The 26406-nt window shown below is 42.2% G+C and overlaps 2 protein-coding genes across 4 annotated transcripts in view; one reads left to right on the forward strand and one right to left on the reverse strand.

Moving 5' to 3' along the window:
- Positions 1–25419, forward strand: EIF3J (eukaryotic translation initiation factor 3 subunit J). Of its 2 annotated transcripts, XM_038009929.2 has the most exons (8): positions 1–183; positions 270–373; positions 12951–13005; positions 13514–13605; positions 17088–17202; positions 20032–20193; positions 22888–22961; positions 23652–25419. In XM_038009929.2, exons 1-8 carry the CDS (start codon positions 141–143, stop codon positions 23781–23783), a joined length of 777 nt encoding a protein of 258 aa, XP_037865857.1. In that variant the 5' UTR covers positions 1–140; the 3' UTR covers positions 23784–25419. The 2 variants fall into 2 exon arrangements, with proteins under 2 accessions (XP_037865857.1, XP_072868230.1); XM_073012129.1 differs by lacking the exons at positions 1–183; positions 270–373 and adding an exon at positions 398–770.
- Positions 25313–26406, reverse strand: part of SPG11 (SPG11 vesicle trafficking associated, spatacsin) — a 104205-nt gene continuing 103111 nt past the window's right edge. For both annotated transcript variants that reach the window (XM_038009927.2, XM_038009926.2), the window contains one exon: positions 25313–25919. In XM_038009927.2, coding sequence (XP_037865855.2) covers positions 25739–25919 — 181 coding nt within the window. In that variant the 3' untranslated portion in view covers positions 25313–25738. The remainder of the gene's footprint in view (positions 25920–26406) is intronic.

The raw sequence follows: 26406 nt of genomic DNA on the forward strand, positions 1-26406 counted from the left end.
GTGGCCTCGACTCTGCGCACAGTCAGCCACGGTCCCATCCTGCTCCGCGCCGGTCAACGAGAGCAAACCCAGTGACTCACCTCCGCCGTGCTAGCTCCTCGCTAGCTCTTTCCCTCACACACACTCACACCCGGCTCGAGATGGCGGCGGCGGCGGCGGCGGCAGGGGACTCGGACTCCTGGGGTGAGGAGAAGTTGCTGGCATAGGGCCCGGGCCGGCGCTGGCCTCACGCCATGGCAGGCACTAACGCGGCTCGCTCTCTTCCGTAGACGCGGACGCGTTCTCCGTGGAAGACCCAGTGCGGAAGGTGGGGGGCGGCGGCACTGCCGGCGGGGACCGCTGGGAAGGCGAGGACGAGGACGAGGACGTCAAGGTGGGTGCGGGCTAGGTTGACGGGCAGCGCCGGAGCGGGCTGGCTGGTTGCCGGCCGACGCTGGGCCCCGGGGCGCTGCCGGGGCCTGCGGGCCGTGGGTCCAGGCGTGAGCCTAGGGCCTGGTGGTGCTCTCTTCCCCTCCGCCTGCCGGCCATGTGGGCCGAAGACTGGCAGCGTGGCCTCCCGTACCCCCTCTCCGGTTGAGGGTCTGCTCTCTGGCCTGGATCCCACCCGCTGGCTGGCGACGGAAGGTGACAGCATCGGCCGGGTCGGCCCACGTGCAAGCTTCGCGGTCCGGAGCCTCTCGCAGGAATGAGACCGGGAAGTTGGGAATTGAGCCTTGCAGCTTATCCATATGGAAGGTCTTGAAAGAAGTCGCATGCCTTTTCGAGCTCAGGTCAGCCCAGGGCCAGTAACTCACTTAGGAGTTACTGTGTAAGTAACTCTACTTATACAGTTTGTTCGAGGGATTAGATGAGTGAAATATTGTTGTTGAATTTCAACCTTTTTTTTCCCCACACGAGATAGGTAGAAACAGTAAAGCGAAATAACTTTTGGCTTTCCCTTCCCCCACCCTGTGGTAAAAAGGATGAACTGAACACTGAGATCGCCCACAGTTAGTGGACAGAAACCCAGGTAGTTCACACCGTGACCTGAGGAATGGAGAGATGTCAGTTACTCAACTACACACATACGACACCTAAGGAAATATTGAAGATTTGGTGGTTGTAGTAGATTACGGGCCTGTGGTTTTTTGTTGTTGTTGTGGGTTTTTTGTCTATGCCTTGTAGATAATCATTTTTACCTCAGTCGTTTGATTTTGAAAACTCCGAAGGGTTCATTATACAGCTTTTAGGTGACATTTACTTCTACGTGTTTTTTTTTTTTTTTTTTTTTTTTACGGTAGTTACAGAAGTCTCAAATCCAAAATGTTAAGACTCTTATTAACAAAGTTCTCAAAATCTTGTTATATTTGTGCAGATAAAGTTTTGTGTGAAATGGAAAATTATTTTTTTTGTGGTTTTGCTTAATTTAGTGAATTTTTTTCTCCTAACTTATAAGCACAAAACGGAGAACCCTACAAATCCTTCTGCCTGGGCTGAAAAGTTTAAGCTAGATAATCACTATGAACTTAATAGGGTTGTTATTTTGAGTTTTTCTCTTTTCTCCCCAGTCCGATGAGGTTGGATGTGTGGATATCCAATTTATTGACAGCCTGAGGTTTAAGAATGTTGTGAGCTTTGCACACATTGAAGTTAATAAATCGACTGATTATTTGAAGACACTTAGACGCTTTATTTACGTGTTGTAGAAACATGGGACTAGATTGTGTTACCAGCCTCATTACAAGATGTTAGTTATCCCCCTACATTGTAGCAGATTTTCAGTTTTGAGCCTTGGGTTCATATTGGTCCTTTCATTTTTTTCCATGCATATAGGAAGTGGCAGTTAAGACATCTGTTACGAAATTTGGGAATAAGTTAACAAATGCAGAGAAAAGATTAGAGATATTAGGAGAGAAGTTGCAGAAAATGAAGTTTTAATGGATAGTGTAGACTGATGTCATGGAATAACTTCCCTGGGATTAAGGGATCTAAATGGTATCGATCCTGATGAATATAATTTTTTTTTTTTTTGAGATGGAGTTTCGCTCCATGTTGGTCAGGCTGGTCTCAAACTCCTGACCTCAGGTGATTCACCTGCCTAGGCCTCCCAAAGTGTTGGGATTATAGGCGTGAGCCACCGCGCCCGGCCTCTGATGAATGTAATTCTGATCACTTGGAACAAGTTTTGGATATTTACAAGTTGTAAGGGATGACAAAGATTATCTTGTCCAGTTGCTCTTTTAGTGCTAAGTTTCTTTTTTTTTTTTTTTTAACTTAAAACAATTTAATCTCTCCATCTAATTTTTTGAGACAAGGTCTCACCAGGTCTCCCAGGCTGGAATGCAGTGGCATGATCTCTGCAACCTCTGCCTCCCCGGTTCAAGTGATTCTCCAGCCTCAGCCCCCTAGTAGCTGGGATTACAGGTGTGCACCACTGTGCCCAGCTAATTTATATATACATATTTTTTTTGTAGAGACAGGGTTTCGCCATGTTACCTAGGCTGGTCTCGAACTCCTGAGGTCAAAGTGATCTTCCCGCCTCAGCCTCCCAGAGTGCTGGGATTACAGGTGTGAGCCGCTGCATCTGGCCTATTTATTTTGAGATGGAGTTATGAGAATGGCTGAGTTTTGTGTTTTTGGTAGAGATGGGGTTTTGCCATGTTGCCCAGGCTGGTCTTGAACTCTTGGGCTCAAGTGATCTATCCTCCTTGGCCTCCTAAAATGCTGGGATTGTGGGTGTGAGCCAGCAGGCTCAGCCATATCACCAAATTTCTGAATTCTTATGTTTTTGTACTTTTTGTGAGAGGTTGGAGACAAGGCTTAGTTTCTGTGAGGTCTTCTGTTTATGTCAGCATCTAGTACTTAACCTTTAAAAATACAGGTTTAATGTCATTTGTAATGTTCTGGGAAATGAAAGGAAAACTGATGTCTTTGTTATTATAATTTGCTCCAGCACTTTGCTATCATTTAGTAGACTTAGTATTTTGCTGTCCTTGACTTTTCAAATAGCTATCTGGCAGTGGCAGAAGTGGACTTAGGTTAAACTGTACAACTGTTAATATATATGGAGAGAAAAGGCTATGCTTTTCCCCAGTTAAAAAGATGAGAACTTGGGAGCATACTTTCCCATCACCCTGGCTTTATTTACCTTTTTTCCTATCCTGATAGTTGTGCAGAGGCAGTGGGAAGAATTGTTCACTTGGCATATATGACTCCTTCCCCATTGCTGGTATGATGTGTAGGATGTGTTGACTGAGAAGGCAGTGAGTACCTACTGGAAGCAAGGACAACATAACTTGTACTCCATTTTACTAGTCTCCTAGCATTTCAGTAGAACAGTTTAGAAGCTAGATTTATTCAAAGGGTGCAGAGTTTGCAGAAACTTCTAGCTGTGTTCAGCCATCTCAGGCATTTGCCTCTGTAATCATACAGCATTTCTTTTAAAAGATCCTGAAGAAGCTGAGGCAAGAGGATTGCTTGAGCCTAGGAGTTTGAAGCCAGCCTGGGCAAAATAGCAAGACACCAATACATTTAAAGAGAGAGTGATCCTAAAGAACAGACTTAGTTGAGCCTGTCTCATCCTACTCATTCACCCTCTGTTAGGATCCTATTCCAATAAGTAGTTTGAATCTATGAGATAAGGACATTTTCCAAGGGTTGGAAACAACTTCTAAAGAATAGGATCTGTATTTTACAGAAATGTGAAATTACTGGGGAATACCCAGAAGGTGGGCATTTTGCTAGTAAATGGGTATTTTGAAGACAGTGTGTGTATGTGTATGTGTAACTTACGAAAAATTCCAAACATGCAGTAGAGAGAAACATTTAATAACCCAGTGACCCCTCTTGTTTTCTCTGTATCCCCACTTTCTTCTTCCAACCAGATTATTTTCAAGAAAATCTCAATCATATCGTTTCATACCCTGCCACTCTTATAAACTAGCAAGTTTTGAATTAGGAAGCATGTTTGTTATTGAAAAATATTTTCTCGTCATGATGGATCATTGTGAATAAACCGCTTGTTTAGTGTTCAATGTCTTGATATTGCTTAGCCAGGAATTGAAAGTAGATTGATAACTGTCCTGAATATGAGACAGGTAGGCATTGAGATGGAACTCAGCTCAGTGCTGATCCATTGTAGTATGTTAAAAGCTTAAAGAATTGAATTAAATGAAGTAGAATTTACTAAGGCAGGCACCTTAGCTTTTAGACACCCAGGATAATTCCGAGATGGTGGAAGAACATTTTGGCTTTTAAAAAACTGAAAGTTTGCTGGAAGTCTACACTTGCCAAGATCTCGTTGCACAGTTCTGAGTTCTCTCAGAGTAGAACTGCACAGCTTACAGAACACCAATTAAAGCCTTTTTTTTTTTCCAGCAAGAGATTATGTTTTACCTAAACCAAATTATTTAAAGAAAAAAGAAGGAGTATATGTTAGTTCCTAGGCTGTTGCTATAGGGCAAAGAGTTTTATTGCTCATTTGAAGCTACTTCTATTTGACAATCTATAAATATATCTTGCTTAAGTTGGAAAGCATTTTCAGCCCTAAATGTGTTCTCATTGCATGTGACATAATGTAGTTTTATATTATGAAGACAGAACCAGCTAACTACTGGCCACATTGTTAGAAATAAAAAGAAAGCAAGATTTAAAGTTTTCTGCTTTGCTTCTAATAATGTGTTCAATTAGGAAGCAGATTTTAAAGTTAAAAAGCAGCCATCTCTTTCATAGAAATGGCCTAAATGATGGGTGTGTATCTGCAGGGCAAGAGTATAGATAAGCAAGTAGTTTATAAACAGGCCCTATTCTAAGAAGCTAGCCATTTTAGGAGAGCAGCCTGGGTGATTCTTTTGAAGATAAATTGGATATTATAGTTGAAAGATTAATTGGCTGCCAAAAATAATTGGGTAATGGATTTAATTGGATGTTCATAGGTAGTCTCTTGAATCAAATAACCATTTAGGGCTCTTTGAAGTGAGTTGTAGACTTGCTCCATATTTTAAGTTAATTTTAGCTGTTTCTCTAGGAACCCTTTTTGCATTTTATCTGAATTTACTGCTGGAATTTACAGACTCCTGGTGTTTACAGAAAATTGGGCATATTGTTTAAAGCAGCGTGGTGAACATTCTACCTTAAATCTACTTTTCAGGCACTTAATTTTATAACGATGGAAACAAAAACTCTAATTTCCTGGGGAAAGCTACCTGGCCTTTTGCTTTTATAATTACATCTGTTTGGAAGTGTGACCAGTCTCTTTTGCTGACACTTACTATGCTCCTTTCTTTAGGGGCTTAGTGCTAGTTTGGTAGTAACTTCAGGGCACACTTGTAAGCACTTTGGGGAGAGAGTGACAGTCAAGGTTCCTTTTATGAATTGAGGAACAGATGTCATGGCTCTTCTTGGGACATGTTGATAGAACCAATTCTTTCTTTTTTTTTGAGATGGGGTTTTGCTCTTGTTGCCTAGGCTGGAGTACAATGGCGCGACCTCAGCTTACCGCAACCTTCGCCTCCCGAGTTCAAGCGATTCTCCTGCCTCAGGAGATTCTCAGCCTCCCGAGTGTCTGGGATTACAGGCATGCACCACCACGCCCAGCTAATTTTGTATTTTTAGTAGAGATGGGGTTTCTCCATGTTGTTTAGGCTGGTCTCGAACTCCTGACCTCAGGTGATCCACCCGCCTCAGCCTCCCAAAGTTCTGGGATTACAGGGATTACAGGTGTGAGCCACTGCACCCAGCTTTTTTTTTTTGAGACAGAGTCTCACTCTTGTCTCCAGGCTGGAGTGCAGTGAAGTGATCTCGCTTCACTGCAACCTCTGCCTCCCTGGTTCAAGCGATTCTTCTGCGTCAGCCTCCCAAGTGGCTGGGACTACAGGTGCATGCCACCACACCCAGCTAATTTTTGTATTTTTAGTAGAGACAGGGTTTCACCAAGTTGGCCAGGTTGGTCTCGATCTCTTGACCTTGTGGCCCAACTGCCTTGGCCTCCCAAAGTGCTGGGATTACAGGCATGAGTCACCGCTCCTGGCCAGAACACTTCTTTTGCTACTAAAATCCATTCTGTGATGGAGTAGAGAATGTCAAGGTAGCTTCATTATGTCTGCATTGATATGTGTCTGGGGTAAGATTTATGCTTTGATGGGAGAAACTAGGGACAGGGATAGAGGTGGACATACAGTTGGTGTGAATGTGCTGAGGGAGCTGTAATATGGGTGGGCTGGGGGTGATGTTTTTCTGGAAAGGGTAACTGAGGAGCATCAACATTATACAAAAATGCTCCTATGTTGAGTTTGTTTGTTTACCTTGGGGGTATTGAGATGGAGCTCCCTATTTTCAGCCATACTTCTTCCTTCTTGACCTCTTAGTACCAGCTTGCAGACCAGTTTTTTTCTTTTTCTCTTTTTTTTTTTTGAGACGAAGTCTTGCTCTGTTACCCAGGCTGGAGTGCAGTGGTGCGATCTCAGCTCACTGCAAGCTCCGCCTCCCGGGTTCACGCCATTCTCCTGCCTCAGCCTCCTGAGTAGCTGGGACTACAGGCGCCCGCCACCGCGCCCGGCTAATTTTTTGTATTTTTAGTAGAGACGGGGTTTCACCGCGGTCTCGATCTCCTGACCTTGTGATCCGCCCGCCTCGGCCTCCCAAAGTGCTGGGATTACAGGCGTAAGCCACCGCGCCCGGCAGTTTTTTTCTTTTGTCTTTTTTTTCTTTTTGTTTTAGATGGAGGCTTTCTCTGTTACCCAGGCTGGAGTGCAGTGGCGTGATCTCGGCTCACTGCAACCTCTGCCTCCTGGGTTCAAGTGATTCTTGGGCCTCAGCCTCCCGAGTAGTTGGGACCACAGGTGCACACCACCATGCCCTGCTAATATTTTTTGTATTTTTAGTGGAAACGAGGGTTTGCCATGTTGGCCAGGCTGGTCTTGAACCCCTGACCTCAGATATTCCAGCTGCCTTGGCCTTCCAAAGTGTTGGGATTACAGGCGTGAGCCAGCACGTCTGACCCAGTTTCTTAAAATTAGTAGAAAACTGGCCGGGTGTGGTGGCTCACACCTGTAATCCCAACACTTTGGGGGGCTGAGGTGGGTGGATCACCTGAGGTCGGGAGTTCAAGCCAGCCTGACCAACATGGAGAAACCCCGTCTCTACTAATAGTACAAAATTAGCTGGTTTGTGGTGGCGCATACCTGTAATCCCGGCCACTTGGGAGGCTGAGGCAGGAGAATCGCTTGAACCCAAGAGGCGGTGAGGTTGCAATGAGCCGAGATCGTGCCATTGTACTCCAGCCTGGGCAACTAGAGTGAAACTCTGTCTCAAAAAAAAAAAAAAAAAAGTTGGGAGGGGCCAGGCATGGTGGCTCACGCCTGTAATCCCAGCACTCTGGGAGGCTGAGGCGGGTGGATCACGAGGTCAAGAGATCAAGACCATCCTGGCCAACATGGTGAAACCCCGTCTCTACTATAAGCACAAAAATTAGCTGGGTGTGATGGTGTGTACCTGTAGTACCAACTACTTGGGAGGCTGAGGCAGGAGAATCGCTTGAATCCAGGAGGTGGAGGTTGCAGTTGCAGTGAACCAAGATTGTCCACTCCAGCCTGGCGACAGAGTGAGACTCCGTCTCCAAAAAAAAAAAAAAAAAAAAAAAGATCGGTAAAGAACCACTACAAGCAATTTAAGTGAGAATGTTGGTAACCAGTATACCTCCAGCTGGGCATATCTTAATATGTGTCATAATCCTTCCCTTTAAGGAGATTCCCAGTTTCCAGGAGAGGGACTTAGTTCCAGGTTAGTTATTTTATACTTCAGGACTCAGGGAAGAAGTCATATTTACTATTTTTATTATTATTTTGCATTGTGAGCTGCTTTATTCCAGTGAATTAAATTGTTTACCAGACTGAATTTTCTAAGCAAGTGTTTAAAACATACTTTTTAAATACTTTCCTTAACACTGTGTTTAAAAAAGCCTTAAATGAAGCTGTTTACATGTATACATTTAAAGGACGAATCTCAGCATGTTACTCTAAAGATGGGTTGTAAGCTGTTTTATTACAGTGAACTGAACTCCACCGAACCATGAACTTTGTAGGCAAGTGTTTAAAACATGCTTTTTAAAAAAGTAAATCATTTTTTTTATTTTTAATAAAAAGATCAATCAAATGTTTAGTTATTTAAAACTTTTTTAAAATTGTTTTTATAATTTGACACATAATGTACATATTTATGGGGTATATTGTGATGTTTCAATGCATGTATACATTGTAATTACTATTTCATCGTTTTAAACATTTATCATTTCTTATTTCTTTTCTTTTCTTTTTTTTTTTTTTTTGAGACAAAGTCTGTCTCTGTCGCCCAGGCGTGCAGTGGTGCCATCTCGGCTCACTGCAACGTCTGCCTCCTGGGTTCACGCCATTCTTCTGCCTCAGCCTCCCGAGTAGCTGGGACTACAGGCGCCCGCCACCATGCCCGGCTAATTTTTTGTATTTTTAGTAGAAACGGGGTTTCACTGTGTTCGCCAGGATGGTCTCGATCTCCTGACTTTGTGAACCGCCCGCCCGCCTCGGCCTCCCAAAGTGCTGGGATTACAGGCGTGAGCCACCGCACCTGGCCCGTTTATCATTTCTTTGTGGTGTTAACATTCAAAATTTTCTCATGGAGCTATCTTGAAATATACAACATTGTTATTAGCTATAGTCACCTTACCGTGTAATAGAACACCAGAACTTATTCTTCTAAGTGTAACTTTGTACTATGACACTTTAAAGAACTTCGGTCCATTCAGAGCAGGTCCCTTAGTTTTTCACTGAGATTGTGGGATGGCTGTGTCTGGGCCTCGGTTTCCTTTTCTGTAAAATGGGGGGATAACACGACCTTCCTTACAGGACTGTTGTGAGAATTAACCTTGTTACTACACCTGTTGCTCAGAAGGGTTGTAAATATGCACCTTCTGGAAGTAAGCAAATGAACTGAAACACTGCCGCATATCACTCACAGATCCAGCCTTCCTGGGTTCTGTGAAGATTTAAACAACAAAAAATGCCTAGTAATTCACTTTTATTTTTAGCTCTTTGGTTCCTTTTGTACTGTGATGTATTAATATAAGCACTTAGCAAACTAATGGCGAAATACAAACATTTGATCTCTAATTTCTAACTCTAGTATCTTAGTTATTCAAATAACGACTAGCTGGTTTGCTTTCAATCTGTTGAAACTGCGAGCTGTGGGTTAAATTGCTGAAGTAAGGTGAATATAAAAATACATTTACTTTTTTATACAAATTTCCTTTCATTATGCTTGCAGACCGTATGACAGCCTTAATCATGATATTGAATTTTTAATTTATTTAGTGGACTTAGAGATTTTTATTAAGAATCAAGGCTTGGTTAGTTTATATTCTAGGCTGATACAAATTTGTGACTCTTTGTGTTATGAAACCAGAAGCTTGGTGTCATAGTGTGGCATATTAGTCATATTAGTCAGCCTTTGCTTCTTTAGTAGCGTCAGGGCCTCTTGCCTTGCATTTGCCATCTTGCCGCTCAGCTTCAAATGGCATATCATAGTGTGCCTGGTGGTTGCTGAGACAATGGCCAGGCTACCTATGATTAAAACTGTCTTTAATCATAGGGCTCTGTCCCTATTAAACTTGAGCCTTCTAAGTTCTGTGAAGCTTTTAGAAAATTGTGTTTGATATTTGGTTTATATTTAGCTCAGTGATTGAGTTAGGCATAGAAAAGACAGTGTAGATCTTTTCTTTTTTTGAGACAGTCTCTCTTGCCCAGACTGGAGTACAGTGGCTCGATCCTGGCTCACTGCAACTTCCGCCTCCTGAGCTCAAATGATTCTTGTTCCTCAGCATCTTGAGTGGCTAGGATTATGGGCGTGTGCCACCACACCCACCTAATTTTTGTATTTTTTAGTAGAAATGGGGTTTCATCATGTTGGCCAGGCTGGTCTCAGAACTCCTGGTCTCAAGTGATCTGCCTGCCTTGGCCTCCCAAAGTGCTGGGATTACAGGTCTGAGCTGCTACACTTGGCTAGATCTATTTTAAAGTGCCCTGAGTTAGAGTGGGATCCATGAAGGCTTGATCAGCTCTTGACTTTTTTTTTTTTTGAGACGGAGTTTTGCTCTTGTTGCCCAGGCTGGAATGCAATGGTGCGATCTCGGCTCACCACAACCTCTGCCTGCCAGGTTGAAGTGATTCTCCTGCCTCAGCCTCCCGAGTAGCTGAAATTACCAGCATGTGCCACCACACCCAGCAAATTTTGTACTTTTAGTAGAGATGGGGTTTCTCCATATTGGTCAGACTGGTCTTGAACTCTCAACCTCAGGTGATCTGCCCACCTTGGCCTCCCAAAGTATTGGGATTACAGGCATGTGCCGGCCTTGACTCCTTTTGTTTTTTTTTTTTTTTTTTGAGACAGAGTCTTGCACTGTACCTGGGCTGGAGTGCAGTGGTGCAATCTCAACTCACTGCAGCCTCCCACTCCTGGGTTACTCCTGGGCAACGAGAGCGAAACTCCTTCTCAAAAAGCAAAACAAAAAAAAACCCCAGTATGGTACTGGTGTATGGAGAGACAGTAGATTAGTGGGATAGGATCAGAAGCCTAGAAGTAGACCAAGTATATATGAACATTTAGTATATGGTAAGTCACAGGGTATCTTAAAATTTTTTTTGCTGCAATAGAATGCAATAGACGGGGTATTTTATAAACAGATTTATTTCGTATGGTTATGGAGGCTGAGAAGTCCAGTATCAAGGTGCTGGCATCTGGTGAGTGCCTTCTTGTGCTATTATCCTGTGGCAGAAGGGCAAAAGAGCACAAAGGATTGCAGAACTCATCCTTTTATCAGGTATCTACTCCTAAGATAAAGGTATTAATAATCCATTCATGAGGGCTTTGCCTCTAACCATTTCTGAAAGACCCTACTTCTCAACACTGTTGGATTGGAGATTCAGTTTCATCACATGAACTTAGAGGACACATTCAAACCATAGCCCAGGGAGAAAATAATTATTTATTAAAGGGTTTTTAATAAATGATGCGGTGACAACTGGGTAGCCCTTTTGGAAAAAAATACAACTAGATTCGTGTCGCACGTCATACACAAGACAAAAACTCCAAATAGAAATCTAAATAAAAAAACAATGAAACCCTACACATTCTAGAAAAAATTGTGGGTGAATTCTTAGGTGTAAGAAAAGACTTTATGGCTAGGCGAAATGGCTCATGCCTGTAATCCCAGCACTTTGGGAGGCTGAGGTGGGTGGATCACCTGAGGTTGGGAGCTTGAGACCAGCCTGACCAACATGGACAAACCCTGTCTCTACTAAAAATACAAAGTTAGCTGGGCGTGGTAGTGCATGCCTGTAATCCCAGCTACTTGGGAGGCTGAGGCAGGAGAATTGGTTGAACCCAATAGGCAGCAGTTGCAGTGAGCCACGATCACGCCATTGCACTCCAGCCTGGGCAACAAGAGCAAAACTCCATCTCAAAAACAAAACAAAAGAAAACAAAGACAAGACTTTCAAATTGACTTGAAATCCATCCAGAGGCAATGGAATAAACATCTGGGACTAGGTGTGGTGGCTCATGCCTGTAATTCCAGAACTTTGGGAGGTCGAGGTGGGCGGATCATGAGATCGAGACCAGAGTAACCAACATGGTGAAATCCTGTCTCTACTAAAAATACAAAATTAGCCAGGCATGGTTGTGTGCGCTGGTAATCCCAGCTACTCAGGAGGCTGAGGCAGGAGAATCACTTGAACCCAGGAGGCGGAGGTTGCAGTGAGCTGAGATCGCGTCACTGTACTCCAGCCAGCCTGGGTAATAGAACAAGACTCCGTCTCAAAAAAAAATAAAAAACAAAACTCTTTCTACTAAAAATACAAAAATGAGCCAGGCGTGGTGGTACATGCTTGTAATCGCAGCTACTGGGAAGGCTGAGGCAGGAGAATCGCTTGAATGTGGGAGGTGGAGGTTGCAGTGAGCTGAGATTGCACCACTGTACTCCAGCCTGGGCAAGAAGAGCGAAATTCCGTCTCAAAAAAAAAAAAACCAAAAAAAAGTCTGGTAAATTTTACTGCATAAATTTGTTGGGATGCATAGCACTTCATGGGGAGACAACAGAGCATCCATCAAGAAAGCAAGAATGCCCATTACCTCTGCTGCTGTTCAACATTGTACTAGAGGTTTAGCTGGCCCAATTAGATAAATCAATTGTGAGGGCCTAAGGATTGGTAAAGAAGTAGAGCTATCTTTTGTTTCCAGACAAGGTAGCATACCTGGAAAACCCTAGAGAAGCAATGATAAATCTAACTTAAGAGATAAATGAATTCAGTAAGATAGCAGGATATTAACATATAAAAAAGCCAGTAGTTATTTTTGTTTGTTTATTTTGAGACAGGGTTGCCCAGGCTCAATAAAAGACAGTGAGTTGCCCAGGCTAGAGTGCAGTGGCACTGTCATAACTCACTGCAGCCTTATCCTCCTGGGCTCAAGTGATGTTCCCACATTAGCCTCTCAAGTAGCTGAGACTACAGGCACATGCCACCACACCCAGCTAATTTTTTAATTTTTTTTTTTTTTGTAGAGACCAGGTCTTGCCAATATGTTTTTATACACAAATAATAGCCACTTAGAGGACATAATAGGAAAATACCCTATTTACAATAGCAACATGCAAGATGAAATACTTAGGAATAAATCTAAAGAGAAATGTGCAGAGTCTCTAATAGGGAAACCACTTTAAAACACTTCTGAAAGATACAAAAATGTACTTGTTCAAATGGAAAGACAGCTGTTATTCTTGGTTAGGGCAGCTCAGCATTATAAGATGTCAATTCTCCCTACATTAATTTAAAAAGTTAATGCAGTACCAAAAAATACCAACCAACTTATTTATCTGGAGTTAGTCAAGTTGATAATAAGGTTCACACAGAAAAGCAAGAATTCTTAATGGAAGTCTTTTTCTTTAGGATAACTGGGATGATGATGATGATGAAAAAAAAGAGGAAGCAGAAGTAAAACCAGGTGAGCCACTGGGGCACCTCCATTTTTGTTTTTATGTCTTGCTGAGCATTTGTGACTTGTATTAAGACAAATGACAGAATGCTCACAAAATGGGAGATTTTGGTATTTAGAAACCAAGTGTCCTTCCATTCCCACTTTATTCTGTTTTCCCTGCAACTTTTCTGTATCTCCTCAAAATATAATCAGATTAGATACCTGCTGTATTTCTGTGTGAGTGCTAGGTATTGTTAGGAGGAAAGGGTAGAGGTTTTGGCATTAATTATAGTTGAATGATCTAAGCCCTGCCTATAGGACGGTGGGGAAATATGAAGAGATATTTGGATCTTAGGGGTCACGTTAGAGAGGAGAAGGAGTCATCCCAGAAGTTTCCCATTATTTGTGAGAAAAATCACTGTTTGAAGCTGGGAAAGGTTTGGTCTCTTAACAGTATACAAGTATCATGTCTGTCTCATCAATAAACTGGAAAATACTCAGTATAACTGTGAATAAAACTTTTTTTTACTTTTAGAGGTAAAAATTTCAGAAAAGAAAAAAATAGCAGAAAAGATAAAAGAGAAAGAACGGCAACAGAAGAAAAGGCAAGAAGAAATTAAAAAGAGGGTAAGTACTGTTTGTTTTCTAAAATACAGAATTCTCACATCGGTAGTGGTATAGTTTCTAACAGGCTGCAAATATTACCTAGCAATTTGAAGGGCTCTGTAAAGACTGTAAGTGGATACCATAAGGTAGGTAAAATCCAAAACAAATTGATTTATGGTTTTTGCAAAAACAGAACCCAGTTTTATATATGAGTGTCTTTTAAGTTTTCACAAACATTCAGGAACAGTCATGATAGTGCAGTGACTACAGTCAGTGATTTCCGCCAGTGCCTGTAGTTCATTCTAGTCAATGGGATTAGATTTTTTTTTTTTTTGAGACAGAATCTTGCTTTGTCACCAGGCTGGAGTGCAGTGGCTCAGTCTCGGCTCAGCGCAACCTCTCTGCCTCCCGGGTTCATGCCATTCCCCTGCCTCAGCGTCCTGAGTAGCTGGGACTACAGGAGCCACGGCCAGCTAATTTTTTGTATTTTAGTAGAGATGGGGTTTCACCATGTTGGCCAAGATGGTCTCAATCTCCTGACCTTGTGATCTGTCTGCCTCGGCCTCCCAAAGTGCTGTGCTTTCAGGCGTGAGCCACTGTGCCTGGTCAGGATTAGTTTTTATTTGCAGTGTATATATTGAACAAAATATAAAAATTGTTCATTTCTGTGCCATGTAGCTATATAAATGTATTTGTTTTTGATTATTTGGCACAGGATCAGAAATATTTATTTGCGTGGTTTTTTTGTTTTTGTTTTTTAGACAGAGTCTCACTCCGTCACCTAGGCTGCTGGAATGCAGTGGTGTGATTTTGGCTCACTGCAGCCTCCATCTCCCAGGTTCAAGCAATTCTCATTCCTCAGCATCCCAGGTTGGAATTACAGGCACACGCAATCATGCCTGGCTAATCTTCGTATTTTTAGTAGAGATGGGGTTTCGCCACATTGGCTGGGCTGGTCTGAAACTCCTGACCTCAAGTGATCTGCCTGCTTCGACTTCTCAAAGTGCTGGGATTACAGGCATAAGCCACCACACCCAGCCTCTTTTCTATTTCTTTTTTTTTTTTTTTTTGGAGATGGAGTTTCACTCTTATCACCCAGGCTGGAGTGCAATGGTGTGATCTCAGCTCACTTCAACCTCCTCCTGGGTTCAAGTGATTCTCCTGCCTCAGCCTCCCGAGTAGCTGGGACTACAGGCATGTGCCACCACACCCAGCTAATTTTTGTATTATCAGTGGAGATGGCATTTCACCATGTTGGCCAGGTTGGTCTCGAACTCCTGACCTCAGGTGATCAACCCGCCTTGGCCTCCCAAAGTGCTAGGATTATAGGTGTGAACCACTGCGCCTGGCCTATTTTCTATTTCAGAACACATTTACATGGTTCAAAAATTAAAACAGCCCAGGTTGGTTTGCTCACGCCTGTAATTGCAGCGCTTTGGGAGGCTGAGGTGGGAGTATTGCTTGAGTCCATGGATTTGAGACCAGCCTGGACAACATAGGGAGACCCCGTCTCTACAAAAAGTAGAAAAATGAGCTGGGCATGGTGGTACATGCCTGTAGTATCAGCTGCTTGGGAAGCTAAGGTAGGAGAATCACTTGAGCCCAGAAAGTTGAGGCTGCAGTGAGCCATGATTGCACCACTACACTCCAGCCTAGGTGGCAGAGCAAGACCCTGACTCAAAAAAAAAAAGAAGAAAACGGCCAGGCACAGTGGCTCATGCCTGGAATCCCAGCACTTTGAGAGGCCGAGGTGGGCAGATCACAAGGTCAGGAGATAAAGACCATTCTGGCTAACATGGTGAAACCCCGTCTCTACTAAAAAATACAAAAAATTAGCTGGGCGTGGTGGCAGGCGCCTGTAGTCCAGCACTTTGAGAGGTTGAGGCGGGTGGATCACGAGGTCAGGAGATCAAGACCATCCTGGCTAACATGGTGAAACCCCATCTCTACTAAAAAATACAAAAAATTAGCTGGGTCTGGTGGCAGGCGCCTGTCGTCCCAGCTACCTGGGAGGCTGAGGCAGGAGAATGGCGTGAACCCTGGAGGCGGAGCTTGCAGTGAGTGGAGATTGTGCCTGGGCGACAGAGTGAGGGTGACAGAGTGAGACTCCATTTCTTTTTTTTTTTTTTTTTTTTTTTTTTTTTTTGAGACGGAGTCTTGCTCTGTAGCCCGGACTGGAGTGCAGTGGCCGGATCTCAGCTCACTGCAAGCTCCGCCTCCCGGGTTCACGCCATTCTCCTGCCTCAGCCTCCCGAGTAGCTGGGACTACAGGCGCCCGCCACCTCGCCCGGCTAGTTTTTTGTATTTTTAGTAGAGACGGGGTTTCACCGTGTTAGCCAGGATGGTCTCGATCTCCTGACCTCGTGATCCACCCGTCTCGGCCTCCCTAAGTGCTGGGATTACAGGCTTGAGCCACCGCGCCCGGCCGAGACTCCATTTCAAAAAAAAGAAAAATTATATCCCAGTATAAAGAGAAGAGAGATACACACTAAGCTGTCAGCTGTCATCTCAGAGAAGTGGGTTTGGGAAACAAATGACATCTACTATTATATCTTTAAAATTTGTTATAATGATACTTTTATAATTATACAATATGATGAAAAGGGGAAATGTTTTGAACCATTCTGTTGGACATTTAGGTTGTCTGTAAATTTATTTGAAATTATGAATAATACTCTAATGTACATTCTTGGGCTTATATATTTGTGTGCATCTTATTTCTTGAGGTAAATACCTAGAAGTAGAATGCTTGATTAAAGCATGTAAAAGTATTATTTAAGACTTGATACATATTACCAAGTTGCCCTAGAAAGGTTGTTCCAATATAGTTTTAGTAGCAGTGTATGAAAGTAATATTTTTACCTTTTCCACAGTCTCAATTTCTTATTTTTAAAAAAGGCTATAGAAGTAATCCCAGTCTTCCTGGGTACAAATCTGTCACATTACCAGCCGTGTTACCTTCTATTATTGTGGGCAGGTTGTTTCTCTGTGCCTCCATTGTTTATCTTTAAAATTGGGTTAAGAATATCTAAAGTGGGCTGGGCACAGTGGCTCATACCTGTAATCCCAACACTTTGGGAGGCTGAGGCGGGCGGATCACTTGAGGTCAGGAGTTCAAGACCGGCCTGGCCAACATGGTGAAACCCTGTCACTACTAAAACTACAAAACTTAGCTAGATGTGGTGGCGGACGCCTGTAATCCCAGCTACTTGGGAGGCTGAGGCACAATAATCATTTGAACCCAGGAGGCAGAAGTTGCAGTGAGCCAAGATCGCGCCACTGCACTCCAGCTTTGGTGGCAGAGTGAGGCTCTGTCTTAAAAACAAAAAAAACAAAAAAAACAAAAAAAAACTAAAGTGTTTAGAGGAATGCCTGAAACAGTAATTACCAGTGTTCACTTTTATTTATAATTATATATGCTTATTTAAGAATTCATACAATACAGAAAGGTACTGGGTGCATCATAATTCCGGTGCTTTTTAAAAACTTTTGTCTCATTTTAGTTAGAAGAACCTGAAGAACCTAAAGTGCTAACACCAGAAGAACAATTAGCAGATAAACTTCGGCTAAAGAAATTACAGGAAGAGTCAGACCTCGAATTAGCAAAGGAAACTTTTGGTAAGACAGGAGTATGATTGCAATACAGTATTAAACTGTTACAGGTGAAGACCCCAGAAAGTTCAGAAAACATCTCCTTTTCTTAAAAGAAACATGATACTGGCTAATGTAGATATTAGAAAGCAGTTTTTAATCTCTGTGTATATATATTTGAGATTTCATTACATTTTCAGATTTTTGAATGATTGTTTTGAGTAAAAGATTATTAAGATAAGTCATTTATAGCAATGCAAGAAGGGCAAAAAGGAGTAGACTCAAATGAAGTACACTGCTGCGTAGAATATTTTTATCAGCTGGATGAAATTTGCATGAAATGTGAGGTCTGTAGCTTTGAAATGGACTGTAGGGCTGTCCTGCTGTCTTAAGACTTAGACAGTAGGATGTTGCTCCAGGTGAAGCATGCAGCTTTTTCTGTGCCTTCTTGTGCTCAGTGTCATTTCCTTCTGCAATCCTCCTTTGCCCTTACCATGCCCTGTCTTTAGAGGGCCTCCATTTCTGTGTGTGGTGTCTGCAGCTGTGGTTAGTGCATGAGATAAAAGTGCAGCATCCTATAAATAGTTACATTCAGAGTGTTCCAGAGTAAGAGACATGGCTAGAGAAATTCATTTAACCAAGTTTGTCATTACCTGTTGAGTACTTTTCAGAGTAGAAGATCACGTTGAAACAGTTAAATCACTGCAATTTATAACCAAGAAGGAAAGCTCTAGTTATTCTGATACGTCTCCCCCACCTTCATGCTTTCTCTACTCTAAACAGATCAAAAGGCTGACTGTAGTGATTGTTTTCCTTTTCATGGCGAAGTGTGACCTTATCTGTTAGTGGATCTGTACAAATACCGGGAGTTGCTGTGAGTGCTCGGTGCACCATTGTATGCTTGGCAGGTCTTAACTGCACTCATCTAATTATAGAGGGCTCTTGGCTGTTGTTATGTGTCTTCCTAGGATGGTAAAAGCTGCCCATGTGTTTATTAAAGAGGCAGGTTTATGAAGTGTGCATAAAGCCTAGCATGGGACACCTGTTACAGACTAAAAGGTAAAAAACATGCATTCATACAGTCATTGTTAATAGGATTTTACTGTTGTGTTTCTCATACTAAGATACCACATGTGATATTGTTAATAACTAACATACTTGACATGGAGGATACAGAAGCATACTTATCTTAGTCTAAAACTCATGTGGGCCAGATTTTTTTTTTTTTCTAACAGGGTTTGGCTCGTCACCCAGGCTAGAGTACAGTGGTATGATCTCTGCCTCTGAGCTCAAGCCATCCTCCCACCTAAGGCTCCCAAGTAGCTGGGACTACAGGTGTATGCCACCACGCCTGGGTAATTTTTTTTTTTTTTTTTTTGGGTATTTTTTTGTAGATAGAGGGTTTCACCATGCTGCCCAGGCTGTTGTTGAACTCCTGAGCTCAAGTGATCTGCCCGCCTTGGCCTCCTAAAGTGTTGGGATTACAGGCGGGAGCCACCATGCCCAGCCCAGGCCATATTTCTTCTATTGGGATATAACATGTTTACTCCTTTTTAGCTTCTGGAGTTAGACAAATACTTTCACAGGATCCATCTTTGTTTCTTACTCTTTTTGTTCCCTCTCTCCCCACTTTACTGTGGGGGTGTTCTTGTACAAGAACAGAGTATACCTTTTGTAATGTAATATGTTGTTTTATTTTTAGAGAAAGGGTCTTGCTCAGTCATCCAGTCTGGAGTGCAGTGGCATGACCATAGCTCACTGCAGCCTCAAACTCCTGGGCTTAAACAATCTTCCCACCTCAGCCTCCCAGGTAGTGAAGGCTACAGGTGAATATCACCACACCTGGCTAATTTTATTTATTTTTTTGAGACAAGAGTCTCACTGTGTCACCCACGCTGGAAGGCAGTGGTGCAGTCTCGGCTCATTGCAACCTCCGCCTCCTGGGTTCAAGTGATTCTCGTGCCTCAGCCTCCCAAGTAGCTGGGATTACAGACACATGCCACCACCATGCCTGGCTAATTTTTGTATTTTTAGTAGAGACGGGGTTTCACCGTGTTGGCCAGGCTTGTCTCTCGGACTCCTGACCTCAGGTGATCCACCTGCCTTGGCCTCCCAAAGTGTTGGGATTACAGGTGTGAGCCACTACATCTGGCCACACCTGGCTAATTAAAACAATTTCTTTTTGTAGAGATGAAGTCTTGCTGTGTTGCCCAGGCTGGTCTCAAACTCCTGGCCTCAAGCGATCCTCCCTCTTAGGCCTCCCAAACAAAGCACTGGCATTACAGGTGTGAGCCACTGTGTCTGGCCTTGATACATTGTTTTTAAATGAATAAAATAATTATAAAGAAAACCTGTTATATAGAAATAGATGTCAAAATACTAAAATGACAATTTGTGATACAGAATTATGTACTTCCTTATTAATGCATTAAATAAGGTATAGTGGCAGGTCTAATAAATAATGTCATTTGAGAGTAATGATGACTGAACAATATTAATATTGTAAGATATCTGTAATGTCAGGAGAGTGTGTGTAATCTCTCCTGGTAAGTCAAGTTTTGCTAATACCACTGTGATTTGTTGCCAGTCAATTGAAACTGAAGGAAATGCTGAATTACGGGTTAATAAAGATGTGACTGTTTTTCTGATTTAAGTTCGTAGCCCCCCTGCCCCCACCTCCCACCCCGCCCTGTCCCGCTCCAGCCATTCTATCCAATGACTCCAGTGGCTCCAGGTTCAGAGCCTCTGCTTTAGAATGAAACAACAGGGTTATTCACATAGCTGATTGGCTTGTAAGGTTTCAGTTTTAAAAATCCTAACCTCCTGATACTTTTCAGTGCTTCTTTTCTCCTACAGGTGTTAATAATACAGTTTATGGAATAGATGCTATGAACCCATCTTCAAGAGATGACTTTACAGAGTTTGGAAAGTTACTAAAAGATAAAATTACACAATATGAAAAATCACTATATTATGCCAGTTTTTTGGAAGTCTTAGTTCGAGATGTGTGTATTTCATGTAAGTAATTCTAATCTCTAGCCCCTCTGGGTAGATTTTTAGTAGGATGTTATCTTCAGGAGGTTGAAGGTTATTTTTTATTTTCAAGGATACTATAATACAGACTCATGATTTGCTGTTTTTTGCAATTACCTTGTGAATGTTGGTCTGCAGATACACAGTGAATTTGAGTGCTGGATCTTTTTGTTTGTAGGGGTAGGAGGACTTCTTGTTTTACAATGGCTCCCTTAAGAGATACTTGGGCTTGTCAGCAAAGCAGCTAGTAAAACACTGGCCCATTCTTTTTATCTGAGTATCACTTGAGAGGGGCTGGGAAGTATCTTTTGAGGGAAAAAGGTCTCTGGCCCTGTAGGATTTGGGTTGGGTGAGACTTTGGCCACTGTTTTTTACACAGCAGAATTAGACAAGGTGCAAGTTGCATGACAGGGCTGGCACCTATTCTCTGGGTCCGTGGTTGTGGTGCCACACCTTGACAGGAGTCATACATTTCAGGGCAGGGTGAATGGGAGTGACAGCCATGGGTGGTGAAGCAGGAATGTATGGAAGGGACTGGTTTTGCTAGTATTTGCAGTTTTTTTTTTTGAGATGGAGTCTTGCTTTGTCGCCCAGGCTGGAATGCAGTGGCACCATCTCTACTCACTGCAACTTCTGCCTCTTGGGTTAAAGCAGTTCTCCTGGCCTGGCACAGTGACTCACACCTGTAATCCCAGCACTTTGGGAGGCCGAGGTGGGTGGATCACGAGGTCAGGAGATCAAGACCATCCTGGCTAACACGATGAAACCCCATCTGTACTAACAATACAAAAAAAAAAAAAAATTAGCCGGGCATGGTGGCGGGTGCCTGTGGTCCCAGCTACTTGGGAGGCTGAGGGAGGAGAATGGTGTGAACCCAGGAGGCAGAGCTTGCAGTGAGCTGAGATCGCACCACTGCACTCCAGCCTGGGGGAATGAGCGAGACTCCATCTCAAAAAAAAAAAAAAAAAAAAAAAAAAGCAATTCTTCCACTCAGCCTCCCGAGTAGCTGGGATTACAGGCGCCTGCCACCACGCCTGGCTAATTTTTTGTATTTTTAGTAGAGACAGGGTTTCACCATGTTGGCCAGGCTGCTCTGGAACTCCTGACCTCAGGTGATCCTCCCACCTTGGCCTCCCAAAGTGCTGGGATTACAGGTGTGAGCCACCACGCCCAGCCTATTTGCAGTTTTGATGGAGAAAGAGGAATCCTATACAATGGATTGGGTTTTCTTTGAGAAATTATCACTATGCTGAGGGCTCTACATTTGATTGGTAACGTGCCCAGAGTTGGTATTTTATTCTGCATGTACTATTTTTTTCTGGTTTTTGGAGGTGTTCTCTTACCCAAACTGAACACTTTCTAGTAGCTAAAAACTGGTGTTTCTTTCCAGCTTCATATTTTTATAAGGCTGATAATGCTGTCCACTGAACAGGACCATTTCGTGGTAGGACATGGAGATGGTCACTGTTCTCATTCTAATTCCCATGCAAGAAAATGGAGACATCATGGGATAGGGTATTGTCATTGTAGGTTTAAGAATTGTCATTCCGGCCGGGCACGGTGGCTCATACCTGTAATCCCAGCACTTTGGGATGCTGAGGCCAGCGGATCACCCGAGGTCAGGAGTTTGAGACTAACCTTGCCAACATGGTAAAACCCTGTCTCTTCTAAAAAAAAAAAGAAAAATACAAAAATTAGCTGGGCGTGGTGGTGTACACCTGTAATTCCAGCTACTCAGGAGGCTGAGGCAGGACAATCACTTGAATCCGGAAGGTGGAGGTTGCAGTGAGCCGAGATCACACCACTGTACTCCAACCTGGTGACAGAGCGAGACTCCGTCTCAAAAAAAATAAAATAGGCCGGACGCGGTGGCTCACGCCTGTAATCCCAGCACTTTGGGAGGCCGAGGCAGGCGGATCACCTGTCAGGAGATTGAGACCATCCTGGCTAACACAGTGAAACCCCATCTCTACTAAAAATACAAAACATTAGCTGGGTGTGGTGGCGGATGCCTGTAGTCCCCACTACTTGGGAGGCTGAGGCAGGAGAATGGCATGAACCCAGGAGGTGGAGCTTGCAGTGAGCTGAGATGGCACCACTGCACTCCAGCCTGGGCAACAGAGTGAGATTCCATCTCAAAAAATAAAAAATAATATAAATAATAATACTTGTCATTCCATGTTTATTTGTCTGTTCTCACTGATTACTGGGGGTATGTTAATGGAAGGGCATGTTATCCTCTCCCATTTGTTTAGACTAAGGAAGGACAGTAGGAAGCATTGTGAGCTATAAAAGACAGTTTCTCTTTGGTTGAACAGTGGTGTGTTGGTGATTACAGGTCATCATTATAAATAAATTTTATTTTCAAGAGACTGGGTCTAGCTGTGTTGCCCAAGCTGGTCTCGAATTCCTGGGCTTAAGTGATCCACCCACCTAGGCCTCCCAAAGTGTTGGGATTATAGGCATGTGCCACCGTGCCCGGCCACCTTATGTTTAAAAAGAAATTCATGGTCCTTTCATAGTTACTGAAGTTTAACAATGAATAAATTGGATTTCTCATAACACTTTTGGAATGTACATTTTGGGATATATAGATATATGTGGAATGTATATATTTAGCTTTAACTTTTCAAAATGCTTAAAAATTCACATTTAATGGTATGCCCTTTTTTTTTTAAGTGGAAATTGATGACTTGAAAAAAATTACCAATTCACTGACTGTGCTTTGCAGTGAAAAACAGAAGCAAGAAAAGGTAAGAGCAAGCTGTGTAGGGAAATGTGTATTAAATTAGAGTGGGGTTATAGGTCTAACATTCAACAAATGTAATAGGAGCCTGTCCTAATTACTTAAAAGTCAAGCAACTCACTAATACCATTTAAGTTAGACTAGAACAGGAGTATGGGTGCTATTACTGTCCTTTTGTCTCCAGACATGTTCCCCTTTTCTGAGTTCATAGAAATTGCTGAAATCATAGACTGGGTTCATATACTAGCTCTGCCACTCAATAGCTATAGGTAAATCAGCTTTTCTAAGCTTCAGTTTTCTCCTTTCTAAAATAGGGACAATAATACTCACTTTGCAGAATATTCAGAGAAGTATGTCAAGTAAAGGTTAGCTTTGTGAGTTTAAATTGGGGGGTACTTACCCACACTTTTCTAAATTTGCTTCAGTGAAGTTGAGGCTTTCTACCAATAACTTATAACCCCTGCTGGTGGGCTAGGTATCCAGAGCAGGAACAAGGACCCAGATCAAGTTTTGGAGAGACTGACTCTGGGAGACCTTTTAGAGACCTGTTCAGGTCCAAAACATGTAGGCTCGGTTGTCCCTTACAGAACTAGTGTGTCTGGGACCAAAGGTTTTTGTGTGTCTGTGAGGGTTGCTATACCAGGTAAGATGCCCATAGCACATAAAGTTTCATGAATTAACTCTCTTTCATCTTTAGCAAAGCAAAGCCAAAAAGAAGAAGAAAGGTGTGGTTCCTGGAGGGGGATTAAAAGCCACCATGAAAGATGATCTGGCAGATTATGGTGGTTATGATGGAGGATATGTACAAGACTATGAAGACTTCATGTGACATTTTATCTTTTCTTGGTATCATCTTTATGTTGCCCACAATCCCTTGAACATGTAGCACAACTTCCTTTCCTTTCAGTTCTGCCAAATGCTACAATCAGAAGTGCAGTGTATTTTGTGCTGGTTATTTAACCCCTTGACACTTAGGTGCTAATGTGCAAATGAGGGAACTTGGATCTTGCTGCCAAGGGGTTAAAATTGGAACCTAAGTTGCTACTAAATCATAGTTCAAAACAAACCTAATAATGTTGTCATTGTTGCTATCTGATTTCATAGCAGCAGTCACTAAATAAATTGGAAACAAAAGGTTGCAACATGACAAAAAAACTGTGTAGTATTTACCAGCACCATTCAGTAACACAGCCTTAACCATACCTCTTTGAACTACTTCGTAACTTGTCAAGAAAAGCAGTTTGCAGCAAGGGCATGTGGTGTGCACCTAGTATTAAAATTGCTTTGTCTTAAAATTGAACATGAGGATATTAAAAATACATTGTGAAGAAGACTGCTTATCTCAGAGTGAAGATACTGCGGCTGAAAAGCACTAGTTTGATATAAAATTAAAATGACCAAAACCCTCCAACTTTGAAGCTAAAGAAGGTAACCTTTCCATTATTGCATTACATGTTGTGGAATCTCTTCAGTGCAAAGACTGTCTAGTTACTTATCAGGCTATTTCTACTGATGAAGTGCTTCAGGTGGGGGAGGGAAACTTATTTTTATTTGACTGATTTAAGTGTCTGAGAAACAAATCTTTGTTCTCTTAGGCTGCAATGGAACAACTTTACCAGGGTTTTGGCATTTCCTTTCCTTTATAAAACATGCTCAGCAAACTGCACCAGTTAACTACAGTTTGGTAAATTGTTATGTTAACAATTATGACATCTGCAATGTTTTATAAAGCAACTAATTTAATAAAATCACTATTGTGAGGACTTAAATTTTGTGTTACCTCCCAAGAGATACTTTTTGAGAGTATAGAACACAGCTCTTGGGATTACAGTTCTCTACATACTAAATCTTAATAAATGCTTGACATAGTTACAGCTTTAAAACGAGGGATTTGCCAGGTCCTTAATAATGTCACCATAGAGCAACAAAGGTATAGGGCTGCCTTCCTCTTATTTATTTGGGGAAATTATTTTGTTATTTAGATACTAAGGCCTAATTAAGTACCTATAAGAACTATTTATTTGGAGTAACTGAGCCTATAACTCAGGTTTATGGCTGTTAAGTATAGATTGGGGAATCGTTATTATGTCTTCTCCTAAGCAGTTTAACCAAATGTGTGGTTAGTGTTTTTTTATTCCCCTAAGACGGAAAGAACAAAAAATGTTTTAAATTTCTCTTATATAGGAAATAGGAACGTCAAAGCTCTGTAGACTACTTACTAAGTGGAAAACAAGACCATCTGAGTGATTTGAGGAATTAACAAAAAGTAGTGACTACATAGCAATAATTACAGTAAATAAAGATTCTTTTAAGGCAGACAAGGGCTAAGATTTCCTTAGCAGTAATAATGACATACACTGAATTGAAAATCTATTTTATTACAGAAAGATCAGTTTCTAACAAATGAAAATGTATCACCTGTTCCTTAACTGTGTAAATAATATTAAATTTCTTTGAAACTGGAATCTGCAGGTACAGGTATATTCTTTAATTACTATTGGATCATCTAAAGTAGAAGCTGTCCTGAGGAAGAGGAAGCTTTTGATCTTAATACTAGTATCTATATAAAATGGTATAGATGAACAGTCATCTAAAATCAATCCATTTCAAATAGGAATTTCCTTCTGAAAAGTTTCTCATTTGCTGCCTACTACCCACAAAGGACTGATATGGTACAGTACCGGGATTGTTCAACTTTAACAAAGATCTCCAATGCATTATTCTACTCATCATATCTGTCAGAACCTGCTAACAGTACAAGAAAACAGGCACCTGTGAAATCATCTAACCTGCTAGCATGTCCTTTAGACAGCAACCTGTCTGAGGGTCCTTCAGAAGCACATTTACAGTTTCATAAAACTTGTGTTCATATGCCAACTTGTAATACAGGTAAACATCTTCACAATATGTGAGTAATTTCTTCAGGTTTTCCATGACCATGTCAGTAGGCTGATGTTGTTTATATCTAGATAAAGAAACATAATGTACAGGTTAAGATAACTGTTGTTTTTTTGTTTTGTTTGAGACAGAGTCTTACTCTGTTGCCCAGGCTGGAGTGCAGTGGAGCAGTCTTGGCTCACTGCAACCTCTGCCTGCTGGGTTCAAGTGATTCTTGTGCCTCAGCTTCCTGATAGCTGGGATAACAGGTATGTGCCATCACCCTGGCTAATTTTTGTAATTTTAGTAGAGACAGGGTTCTGTTATGTTGGCTAGGCTGGTGTTGAACTCCTGGCCTCAAGTTACCTGCCAGCCTCAGCCTCCTAAAGTGCTTGGATTACGCCTGTAGGCGTGAATCACTGTGCCTGCCCGTTTTTTTTTTTTTTTTTCCTTTTCTTTTCTTTTAAATAAAAGATGGAGGTCTCACTGTGTTACCCAGGCTGGAGTACAGTGGCTTTTCAGAGGTGTGAACTCCTGGGCTCAAGTGCTTTTCTTGCAGCCTCTTAAGTAACTAG

Source organism: Chlorocebus sabaeus, chromosome 26 (genome assembly GCF_047675955.1).
Source record: "Chlorocebus sabaeus isolate Y175 chromosome 26, mChlSab1.0.hap1, whole genome shotgun sequence".
NCBI lineage: Eukaryota > Metazoa > Chordata > Mammalia > Primates > Cercopithecidae > Chlorocebus > Chlorocebus sabaeus.